The 12,014-nt window shown below is 42.0% G+C and overlaps 1 protein-coding gene across 1 annotated transcript in view; it reads left to right on the top strand.

Annotated features, from left to right (window-relative positions):
* Positions 1-1,549: 1,549 nt before the first annotated feature.
* Positions 1,550-12,014, top strand: part of HDHD2 (haloacid dehalogenase like hydrolase domain containing 2) — an 11,247-nt gene continuing 782 nt past the window's right edge. The window contains exons 1-5 of the mRNA XM_085322212.1: positions 1,550-1,656; positions 4,292-4,500; positions 7,884-7,968; positions 10,314-10,530; positions 11,009-11,072. Coding sequence (XP_085178338.1) covers positions 1,556-1,656; positions 4,292-4,500; positions 7,884-7,968; positions 10,314-10,530; positions 11,009-11,072 — 676 coding nt within the window. The 5' untranslated portion in view covers positions 1,550-1,555. The remainder of the gene's footprint in view (positions 1,657-4,291; positions 4,501-7,883; positions 7,969-10,313; positions 10,531-11,008; positions 11,073-12,014) is intronic.

Below are 12,014 nucleotides of genomic sequence, written 5' to 3' on the forward strand. Positions count from 1 at the left end.
GGCTGAAGGGCCTGAGAGAAGAGAGTTTAGTGTCCCGGAGATGCTGCGGACTCATCCAGATCCCACTCCGCTCAGGCACTTCATCTGTGCTAAGGATTTTACCCTGGGAGGATGTCYTGGAAACTTGGTGCTCTCTTTTCCTGTGATGTTGGTGAAGCTAAAGTAGTTCTGTTAGTAGTTCTGTTATCAGTTCTTTATCATAGACATGTAACCTTGGCCTCTCTGGTAACAGACATAATATAAAATAAGCATTTATTTTTTCTTATTGTGGGAAACAAGCAGGAATAATGAAAGTAGGATCTCATAAAGTTGTCCGCACACTGTGTATTGTACCTTAGCTGTCARGTTCATGTGAGTTGGGAGTTGATAAATCTGTCTGTAAAGATAAAAATGTTCTGATAGAAAATTAAATTTATTAAGACAGGTTTCAGTCATGGTGCTGACTACTATGCATGTTTTTAAAAGTACATACATGTTGCATGCTCCATCTGTAACCAGAACAACTCAACAGAAAATCCTGATGGATTGCTAGTGATGATAGCTTGGAAAGTAATGTCTGACAAACAGGAGAAAAGCTCCTATATTGGACATTTGCTAAGAAATGGCTCAGCAAATTTACCTCTGGAGGTACAGCACTTGCAAAACAATTAAGAGCAGGTGTTTTATCAACATATACYAGTTTTTGAAGACAACTTTTTAGCCAGATGGTTTGCACCGAAGCTCAATGTTCTCTTYCCCAGTGCCTTTACACTTTGCTGCTTTCTGTTTCAGGCTTAGTGTCCTATACTTATCTGTAAGACACACCAGCTTGCTGTAGAAAGATTGCATGACTGCCCCCTTTGCAAGAGGAGGCAGTCAYCCTTTTGGGTGATGGATATCCTTGAGCCCTGATGACTTCCAGACTAGCCACCTGCAAAATCCACACTGTACACTTTTCATCAGTTGGCTCAGGACCCAATTCTATCTGCCTTAGTTTGTTTGATGGCTAGCAGGTAGCCTGGGCCTAGGAACTGGTACACCTGAATTGTGTTCAGGGCTGGATCACTGTAGATCCAGCTTACAAAAATAAAGTTAATAATAGCCACATTTGCAATGTGTTTTGAGGATTATAGTTAGAGCACTGTGTCATTGCTTARTAGTATAGTATTTATCTTTGCTTGAACAACAGCACTGGTGTCGGTGGGACTTGCTGAAACATGTTTGCTGAGGCCTTGAGCCAGCAATACCAGACGTAATGATCCCCTTCCCAACAGTCTTAGTTGTTTAGAGATTTTTTTGACACACACAAATAAAGGCACTTAAAAACAAATAGCACCTGATTTCCATATATAGAGTCTTTGGGAAAATACCAYCCCATCAATTATGTATTTTTTTTAAGCACTGCCTTTTATCTCTCTGTCTAAAGGGTCCCATTTAATACTACGAGTAATGTTCTGAGTAATACCGGGCTTGGCACAAATGAGGCGCTTAACCGAGTTCCTTATTTTTATTATCCATTGTCTGCTAACCRGTTTTTGTTGTTTCATTTATTTGCCTTTTCCCTGGGGAATGAAGGATGGCAGCTCGGCGTGCGCTGAAAGCTGTCTTGGTAGATCTCAGCGGCACACTTCAYGTTGAAGACTCAGCTGTGCCAGGCGCTCAGGAAGCTCTTAAAAGGCAAGCTACCTTTTGCCATTTCCTCTTATGGGTTGTGTCGATGCTGTTTGCACAAAGATGCTTCTTTTAGTGAAAAAGGCCTGAAGGTTCTGCCTTATTATACTGACATATAAAAGCAAATATGTGGCCAAATTCTACTGTTTAGTTGCACTTGTATTAACACCAGGAGAACTCTGCAAAGGGCCTAGACATTAACATGTTACTACAAACCACCTGATCCCTTGCGGTTTCCCTAAGAAGTGTGCTAGGTCTTTTGTAAGTCTTTTCTGGGTAGGAAAGACTTATTATTCAGAGCATCTCAGCTAATTCATGCAAGACTGCAACCTTAGCCCAAAGTGGAAGGTTGTTAAGTTAACTTGGATTACCCCATGTGTACCAAAGTCACTTCAGTTCAGCAGATGCTCAATACTTTGTTTAACTACAGGAGCTTGATCATACATGTGAGCCCTTAAGCCTGTGGTGGGCTCGATTGGAATAACAGTGAGAATAACTTGGCCCAGTGAAAAAGGTGTCCTTTACCAAATGATMATTTCCTTTGGTCTTTCAGGCAAGATTTTCTTTTTCTTTTCCCTTTTTTTTTCCTGTTAGGTAAACAGCCTCACTTTTTGAGTTGGGGAGTGTTTGATCATACAAGTTTGTATGAATCTCAACATATTAATTAACAGTGCAGTAAGTACCCCTTCTGATGAAGGAGTGTCTGCAGAAACTGAGGCATAGTAAAATGATTTACTTTAACTGACGGGTCAAGTCAGCAGCAAAGTAGGTATGCAGAGCCAGGGATCTTTGTATTGTGTCCTGACACTGTTTCCCTGAAGAAGTCACCTTGCAAAGAATGAAGAGAAACAATATAAAGTCATGTATGCTCACTATGGTGAGAGACAGGGGGACACCTTAAGATGCTGGAGCAGTGAGAATTAATGAGGGGAGAGAAATAAGCATGAATTAAACACGAGAAGTTTTTACTGGAGTTGTATCGACTGCTTAGATTTTTATAAAGCTAGACTGTTGCTCAGAAAAAAAGTAGATGGATTAGGAAACTCTGCACGTCTTGTTACCAATAATTCTGTGGAAGTGATTATCTCTTAAAGACATAGGACTGCAAAGAAGTAAAAACTCCTGAAGTGGTGGGTGTTCATTCAGACCCGTTCATTCGCTGGATCCTGCCTACCTGTATTTCATGCAGCAGGGAGAACTTGTGCTGGATCAGAATTAGCATTCTGGAAATTCCCTGGATGTATAAAAGGGATGATTTTGAGAACAGCTCTGCCTCTCAGAGCTCTATTGCCCTGAGGCAATAGAAAGGATTTCTGTAGAATCAGAAGATGGACAATGTTTTATAAAGTTGATTCTTCTCTGCCTTCTGCTGTGCTTCTGCTTGATTCCTTATGGGCTTTGCTCGTGCAGGCCCAGTACTAGCTTCTGGAAGGAAGAGCAAGGCAGGAAAATTAGAGAAGAAATAAGACATGGAGATTGTCCAGTGCTCTGTTTTGCTTCAGTTTAGGATCACAAGTTTGGAAAACAGATGTCATTTCCTTGCAAAGAACTGCCAGCTCTTCCTGCTTGAAGATCTGAAAAAAAGAAAGAAAGAAAAAAAAAAAAAACTCATGTTTTTTGCTAATCCAGGTAACTGACCTTCCTAAAGAGAACCTGAAATGATTGGAACGCAGCTTGCCTTGGGAACAAATGGATAGATTGTATTTTTAGGATTGCCTCTTAATATTGGGGGCATAAATCTTAATTTCTATTTTATTGGTAAACAGAGCACTTTATTTATTTATTTATTTATTTATTTATTTAACCGGTTCATAGTTGCAGAAGATCAGTGTGTCTTTCCAGGAAGCAGAGCAGACAAGGGAAAGAAGTGACAGGTGCAAGCAAGTCTCCAGCATTGACCAACTTTATTCTGATGTTCTCCATGCAGTCATGATGCCAGTGTTTGTTTCTATAGTAACAAATGGAGAAAGTGATGGTGGGGGAACAATTAAAGGAAATACCATTGAAATTGTCACTTGAAATTATTTGGTTATTTGGTAGCATGTACTGTCAGTGTAGGGCAATAATGTGGTTTTATGTGATGATCAGTGTTCCTCTGTAAAGGGAGAAATGGCTGCAGAAGCTGACATAAAATTGCCTCACGGATAACATAGGCTCCTAGAGCATCCTACAGCTCCTGTGAAATTTGCCAGGCATGTTGAGTTCAATATAGTAATTTAGCAGCMAGGTTCTTCTGTCTGTTTATTTTGGTTCAGGATGCTGTTAATCCAGAACACAGGGCTGGACTACTTATGATCCAGTTTAAATTAGAAGGCTTTTCAGASTAGTTGCAGTTGATCAAAGGTGRTTTTGTTAATCCTGTAAAGATGGAATTTGGAATCACCATTTTTCTCCTGACTTTTTCTGGTAGAGGCAGAGCATAGCTGTAATTTTTGTCCTGTGTTTCACACTGCACTCCAGTCCACACAAAAAATAACAACCTCCTGATGCTTCTGGACTGTTGCACCGGTAGCCTGGGACATAGGCAGTCTTTTCAGCTACAACCTTTAGACAGATAGTCCTTTCTAAATCCCAAAGAGGCATATGAAGTGTGTAAGTAAAAGGATTATCTGTCCAACTGGCTTTTGCTCTTCTGCATCAGGCTCCGCAGTGCTCCAGTTAGCATTCGCTTTGTGACCAACACAACAAAAGAGTGCAAGAGAGACCTGCTGGAGAGGCTCACGAAACTGGGATTTGACATTGCGGAAAATGAGATCTTCACATCTCTGACAGCAGCCAGAAATCTCCTGGAGCAAAAGCAGGTGCGGCCTCTTCTCCTGGTGGATGATAAGGCCTTGCCTGATTTCACAGGTGAGATGGTGGGAGAACAGTATGGGGGAAGGTTGTTGAACCACTAGCTGAGGAAACATTGCACTCTCCCTTTTGTAGGAATGAGCATGTAGAACACTGCTCTGCCTTCTTAGAGTTAAAGATAAACTGGTTGTAAACAGYACTTCTAGTGACATGTCACTCACCTCTGCTATCCAGGGTAGGGGCTTGCGTCTTCCACAGTTGTCAGAAATCTTGCAGCAGAGTAAGATAGCACATTAAGTTCTAGGCAAGGGGTAACCATGATGTGCTCTGGACTGAAATGGGCCTATGTAGGAAGATTGAGCCTTCAGATGCATTYGTGCTGTCCTGCATAAAGCAGAATTATTTTTCTGCAGGGCCTGTACATAGTGCAAGGGGCTGAACAAGAAGAGCTTGTGCCTTCTCAAAAGGAAGAGAAAAAGAAGCAGCTGAAACATGCAGCTGCAGTGTGTTTTTCTTCAGATTCTAATCAAGTTGCAACACTGTAAACTATGCTACCTCTTGATAATGTATAGTATATAGTATGTATAGTACTTGATAATGTATAGTATAGAAAATGTATAGTATGTAACCTATATTCTCTTTCATAGTCTAGCAATTTCACTAGACTACTGCTAGCCCTGATGAAAGTCTACAAMGTGGAACTCTGGGGTCATAAAAATTCTTTGTTCTTTTTAATGTAACAGTAAACAATCTAAAGTCATGATCGTCATACTTGCTTGAGGAGTAGTGGAAATGACGGCTAAAACCTTCGAATGGGTGGGAATTCAGATAAAACTCATTACTTTTTTAAAAAAAATTTCCAATGTAGAAAGTAGTATTTATTACTAGATCATTGGAGAGTTAGTCCACCTACCAATGTRGATAGGATTTGCAACAAAAATGTGTCAATTTGTTGGAAATCAGAAGTTTTCCCCTGCTGTTGTACAGAGATTGTGTCCCTGTAGAACTAGTACTTCCAAGCAATTTTACGAACTGATGTTGGTCCCATGTTGCTTGCAGCACATTTTGTCCTACTGGCTCACAAAGATCTTTTTTGGGCAAAATTAGATGACAAAGTGATCAAAGTGTCCCATGCGTATTGCTAGATCAGCAGTGACACAAATTGCTGAAAAATCTTTATGCAGAGACACAGGAAGCTCTTTCTCTCTTAATGGATGGCTATTGAATGTGAAATCTCCAGGTAGTTACTGTTYAGCTTGAATTATTGAACATCTAGGTTTCATTCTGTGTACTTTTGATACCTAATTGGGTGATAGAAACTTTATCACTCTTATTTCTTCAGATTGTCATCTCTAAAGGTGTGGTTAACACCTGCTCGAGTTTCAGATGTGCRTGTCTCTCTCCCTCAACAATAAGGGGAGCCTAAGCTGATATATTCTAACTTGGACACCTCAGGCAGGTGCCTGAAGTTAGGACAGTTAATCCTTGACTTATCCGATATCTTTATTAGAAGAAGAATGGAGGTGAACATGTTTTTAGCTTGCTTGGAGTTGAAAACAGTCTGTTGGATAGTGAATAGTCTTTCATCTAAACCTAGGGCAGTGAAAATGTGGATGATTTGCCACTGCGCCCACCCTTAAAAATTTAAATCCTTACTGTTGTATGATTTAAGTAGGTTCTGATCTCACTAGGAGGTAGACGTTTTCTGTTAAATTTTAGTGCCATGGTCTATTCAGTAACCTTCAGAAAGGTGAGTATGCAGGAAGAAAGCCTGTATGGGCTATGAGAACAGTGAAAGCTGGTAATCTGTTCCACCTGACATTGTATCGTAGAGAAGTATGCCCCCAGCAATATTCTGTATTTGTGTCTCAGGAAGGCTTTCTTGGGTCAGAGACAGCAGCTGATTTCACTTAAGGTAGATAAATCAGTTTAATCTCTATGAATTTGGGATCTTTCCATCAGTTTAACAGTAGCTGATGCTGATTTTGTATAAGACGGCAAAGACAGCGATACCAGCAAATTGGAGGCGTTTTGTGTGTAGCCTGAATCTGGCATGGATTGCTTTGTTAGTTTTTCTTTTTCCTACGAGCAGTTTGGCTCACATTCCTCGGGACTGCTCTTGAAACATTTAAGTGCAATGGAGAATGTTTTAAATCCCTGTTAGTGACTTCTATTGAATTATTCTTGGATAATCTTTCTATAAAATTGGTCACAGATGGATGAATGTAATCCATTCATGGTTAATGGACCCAGATGCTTTCAAGTGGTGTCACAAAACCACATGGCATCTCTGAGTGCTACTTTTTACTGTCTGTGCTAACAGAAGGACATGCAGCACGAGACATCAACCAGTGATTTGCAGTGAGTTTCTGGAGACACAGCAGTTCTGGTTGTTCCAGTAAAGGTGTAGAGTGTGCGCTGTGTGAAGGCAGAACAAAAACTCCAGCAAGCGCGCGGTGCGGCTGCCACTTAGCCTATTTGAACTAAATCTCTCTGGTACTCCTGTGTCTCCTGTAGATGCCACTCTGCCTGCGCTGCTGGTTCTGTGCCGTGGTCCTGTCCTCAGAGAGTTATAGAGCCATGTCTAGTTCCTTCAGAGGTGACACTGCCATCTAGAGACAATTATGCTYCTCCAGAGCGTCTCATTTCTAGAAGACATATATCTCACCTAAGTGATTTATCTATGTGAAAAAATGTTAATTTGTGTTGTAAAGTGATTAATCACCTTGTTGCCTAGCTTGGCAAATGACAGAGATCCAGTTGGTTTAACCATAGAAGATTTTACTTGTGAAAGTCAGGAACTGACGCTTCCCTTCACTCCATGGAAGACAGTAACTGAAACCTGTCAGTTAACAAATGGAGTCTTGCCTGCTGCTGGGGAAATGTGATTGTTTGCATCGGCTCCTCTTGCTCTGGTGACTCGCTTTGCCTTTTGCTGTGCTCCCAGCAGAGCGATAGCCCTGCAGGTTCTTAGGAACTGCTCTAGCTCTTACTTTCTCATCTAGACTTCCCAGTGTTTGTTTGGGCAGGAAGACTGAGAGAAGGCAATTATTTTTCATCAGCCTTTCTCTGAAGGGCGCTGAGAATGTTTTCAATTTATTCACAGTGTTAAGGACTGAAGACTATGCCTGTCTTTAGAAGCTGTAGTTCCCTGTACCTGAAATAGACATTGTCAGTGGGAATTGGTCAGTGCTGAACTCTATAAAAAGGACATGAACACGGTCAGTTAGCTATGAACTTCTGTGAAAAGGGGCAGGCTGTGATGTAGCTACAGACTGTGACCCTTGTTCTTAATAGAAATGCTGTATGAAATGCATCTGCTTGGGTGGCATGGATAGTTGGGGGATCACTCAGCCACGCAAAAGGCTGACTGTATTACTAAGTATGAACAAAAGTCATTTCACTCAGAATAGTCAGTGATGTCATTTTTGATTTTCCAGGGATAGCCACGAATGACCCTAATGCAGTGGTAGTAGGACTGGCTCCTGAGCACTTTAACTACGAGATGATGAATAGGGCATTTCGGTAAGTGTGTGCCTCCTCGCTGTTTTTTTGATGATGGTTGTCTCATGCTGACCTTGTGTCCTGTGTATGAGAGGAATTCCTTCCTATATGGAGAGAAGAGGGTGGTAGCAATATCCYCATTACGTAGTGAGGAGTGTGGTGTCTTCTCCCATTTCTGAGAGGGAACCACTAACCTTTGTGGATTTGAGGGCTGTGAGTCTCAGGCAATCCAGCCCTGGGTTTCATAGGTCTCAGTCTGTAATTAAACTTAATTACAGCATTAACAAGACAATTACAAACGTAAAAAATAAAAGATAAAGCATTGACGTGAAAAGGTTAGTAACGTTTCAAAAGTAATGTTTCTGCTTACACAGAAACAAGGATCTTGAGAAATATTAGGGAGAAGACTTCTGTGTTCAAAACCTCTGTCTTCAGAGACCAAATCTTATAGGGGCTAAGGGAAAATCCAGTATTTAGGGCAGATTGTTCCCCATCCTCCTAGTGTAGGATTTCTAGTAAGTTCTTTTGAAGCATCTTGTTTTCAGCAAGTATGTTGAGATTCTACTCAACGTACTACTCATGACTTCTAACTAGAAAAAGACTTCAGCTTGGAGAGCTAAAGTGCCCTTCTGGTGCCCTAGAAATGCTTTTTCCTTTTCACTGACTGTGAAGAGCCGAGAATGACTAATTACCTGGTAAGCAACTACTCTATTGACATTCAACATCAGGTTAGATAAATCTAACCCAATATGAGTCCCAAAACGTGATACACAAAGATCATTCTCTATGCACCATTTGAAATGACTGTGAATAAATTTCCCTTTTTGTATACATGGGATTTTGATGCCACRTTGAAAGGAATTCTCTAGGTGAGATCCTTCCTGTAAGTGGTTGTGGTGCCACTGTCAAATTAATTTTTTCTGTATCCTAGAGGCATTCTCCTGTTGTGAACATATCTGGCTGCTCACAGATACACATGCCAGCTTAGTTCTTGTTGAGCTTGCTTTGGAATGCATTGATTCAATACAAGTGCTTTGTGATAATTAAGTGAAATGAAGTATTACCGTGTTTGTATTGCTCAGAGTASCCAGGTTGCTCTGCAGACATGTGGGAAAGACGAGACATTCTCCAAGGAGCATGCAACTAACCTAAGCCAGCCTCTTTGAACAGAGGCACAGCAGGGCTCTAGAGAGGCTATAAAGGAACAAAGCAAGATTTTGTTTCTTTTCTTAGAGGCTTTTTTTTTGTAAAACATGGTTAAGGGGAAAAGAAATCCTCCATAAGATAACTGCCAGTGGTGCCCTTCTATACCCAGCTTGCTGTTTCCACTATGCTAGTTACATTTCTACCTGTTGTGATAAAGACTGGAGCTGCCTGCAGGACCTGGAGAAGGTGCTGTAAAATCAGACGGGAAGTGTTTGGCAGGGAAATTCAGCTTTTATAGATGCTGTCTAGAGGGCTTTTATTGCACTGAAACTGAAACTGGGGATGGGGGAGGACTGCAGTAACGTTGCTGAGCTTGGTAGTACCAGGAAGATTCATTCAGCGTAGCAGTTACGTGGACTTTCTTTTGCAACAGAACAAGTAGCTGCTATGTCCACTGTAAAGAAAAACTGCCAGGCACRTAACAGAGAGTTGGAAGAATCAAAGATGGGGACTGGTGGAATAGGCCCAAATTCTGCAAAAGCAAGCCTCCCTCCGCTATGAACTCCCCTTTGTTAGTTGTTATTTTGTTATCACGGCTCCCCTGGTCCAGGCACTGTGTGCGCTAAGGAAGCATGGTCTCTGACACAAAGGTTTTACAAGGCAAATGTTAGACAAGAGCCCACAAGCAGATATGAAGTGAATTTACAGGGTTGACAGGGTAGCGCAGGCTAAGAAGGAGCTGATTGAGATCGGTGGAATAGCAGTAGTTTCTTAATTATTCCTTCCCTTACAATTTTCCAGTCAAGGCAGGGAGATTAACAGGAAATTAAGGCTGTTGCAGTCAAGCTGCTACCTACAGCCACTGTTTATGGTTGATGTATTTTAAAATATTTGCACAGGGAAATCGGATCGGTCCTAATGATAGGATGTTAGCCTTTGTGAAGAGTAGGGTTGCTTAAAAAATGATCCTAATTGCACTAGAGATACAGAAAGGAGTTAAAAAATACTTAACTGTTAAAATACTCCAGATAATAGTTTCTTTATTTGGGGGATTTATTAGCTGTTTCTGGGGAAAAGAAAGGAAGGAACTTTATTTAACTCTCCAAATAAATGAGTGTCAGTGGGAGTCTTGTCATCAATGTAAATGAAAGCGGGTTCAGGCCTTCAGCTGCAAATACCTGTAATACAATTATGAGTTTTCCTCTTCATTGGTTCCCTAGGTTGATATTAGATGGTGCTCCTCTCATAGCTATACATAAAGCCAGGTATTTCAAGAAAAAGAACGGCTTGTCTCTGGGACCTGGGCCTTTTGTAACTGGACTGGAATACGCGACAGACACCAAAGCTACGGTGGTGGGGAAACCAGAGAAAACCTTCTTCCTAGAAGCTTTACGAGGGACTGACTGTGCCCCAGAGGAGGCCGTCATGATTGGTGATGTATGTGGGGACCGAGTATCTTATTGCCTGCCCGCTAACGCAGTGCTCATCTCTGCTGCATGTGGGTGCCTTCCAAATGGCTCTTGAACCCATCTTCCCAGAAGCACTGGGAGTTAACGAAGGGTGAAAATTGAAGCATCAAAACTTGCAGGACTGAGTGTAGCCCCTGGGATCAGCTCTCTGACTTGAGTGGGGGCTGGAGCAGCCCTAAACATCTTGCCCGAGGCTATGAGATTTCTCCGCCGTCCTTCACCCAGTGACTTAGCAGCTCAGTTCCCGCAGAGGTTAGGCCTTGCTATTTGATTAGGCAAAAAGCATGAAGTAAATCATTTCTGTGGTAGGTAACTGAAGGATTTGACCATCCTGCCATGAGCCACTTTCAGGTGGCTCATTAGTGGCACRGAAGGCACAAGACATTAAAAACGCTTGCTAACCAGCTATGTCTGTGGCCACTAACTCATCTCCTGTTCTGTCCCAGGACTGCAGGGATGATGTTGGAGGGGCCCAGAACGCCGGCATGCGTGGGATTTTAGTGAGGACCGGTAAGTACTTGACGGATCTGTCCTGTCGGGAGACAGCGGTGCATTGATCTTGCCCTTCAGACGCCAGGTTGCCTCTTCAGRCGCCTGCTGTTCCTGCAGGCCGGTACACCCAGGGGCTGCTGTGAGACCCCAAATGTATCGTTATGGAGCAGCTCATTTTGGGATTAATTCAGCAGGTAGATTTCCTSAGCTGCAGCTTGGCAGCCTGTCAGGCAGTAGATCGTGATTAAGTCAAGGTGGGCCATGGATTGGACTTAATGTTTGAACAACAGATTTAGAGCGCAGACTCCTAACTGATAGCAGGATGATATGAAGTAGTAGATGGGGGCAGCTGATCTTGTAGATTTGAATTTTACAATGACTAAAATACCAGCATTAGTCAGAGAACATGGAGAACTGGTACTTACCTAAAACGTGGTATCTTAGATTACCAAGATCATGTCGATGTAACCTTTGACCATTCAGAACCTCTGATGACGTTCCCCAGTGATTACGCTGATACTTGTGTATGCCATTTTGCTTCAAACAAAAGCAGAACCTTAAGGGACTGACAAGTACCCTCAACATTACCGATACTGTGSTAATACTGTATTATTGGTAAGGTCTTTCTGAGGTAGCAACTGTTTGTGCCACACAGTCCACTACCCTCAAAATGAAAGAGAGTAATCCTAGTCTTTCTCAAAAAAGCCAGAAGGGGAGCTATAACATTGTTATTTCAAGACTCTACAACCGAAATGATGGAGAATAGTGTCATTGCAGTGGGAAAGATTGAAAACAGGGCGTAGGCAATGTTAGTTTTGAGTTGGAGCCTTTCCTGGAGCAGTCTTCAGTAAATCTCAGTGTTTGTTTAGGAAAGGTCTGTGAGATGTCTGTTCCAGGAGAACGTCAGGTGGGTATCTGTCCTACCATGTCTGGCTGCTTCTGATCCAAGGAGCCTCTAGT

This window comes from Rhea americana, unplaced genomic scaffold (assembly GCF_003343005.1).
Source record: "Rhea americana isolate MKP2758 unplaced genomic scaffold, rheAme1 scaffold_75, whole genome shotgun sequence".
Taxonomy (NCBI): domain Eukaryota; kingdom Metazoa; phylum Chordata; class Aves; order Rheiformes; family Rheidae; genus Rhea; species Rhea americana.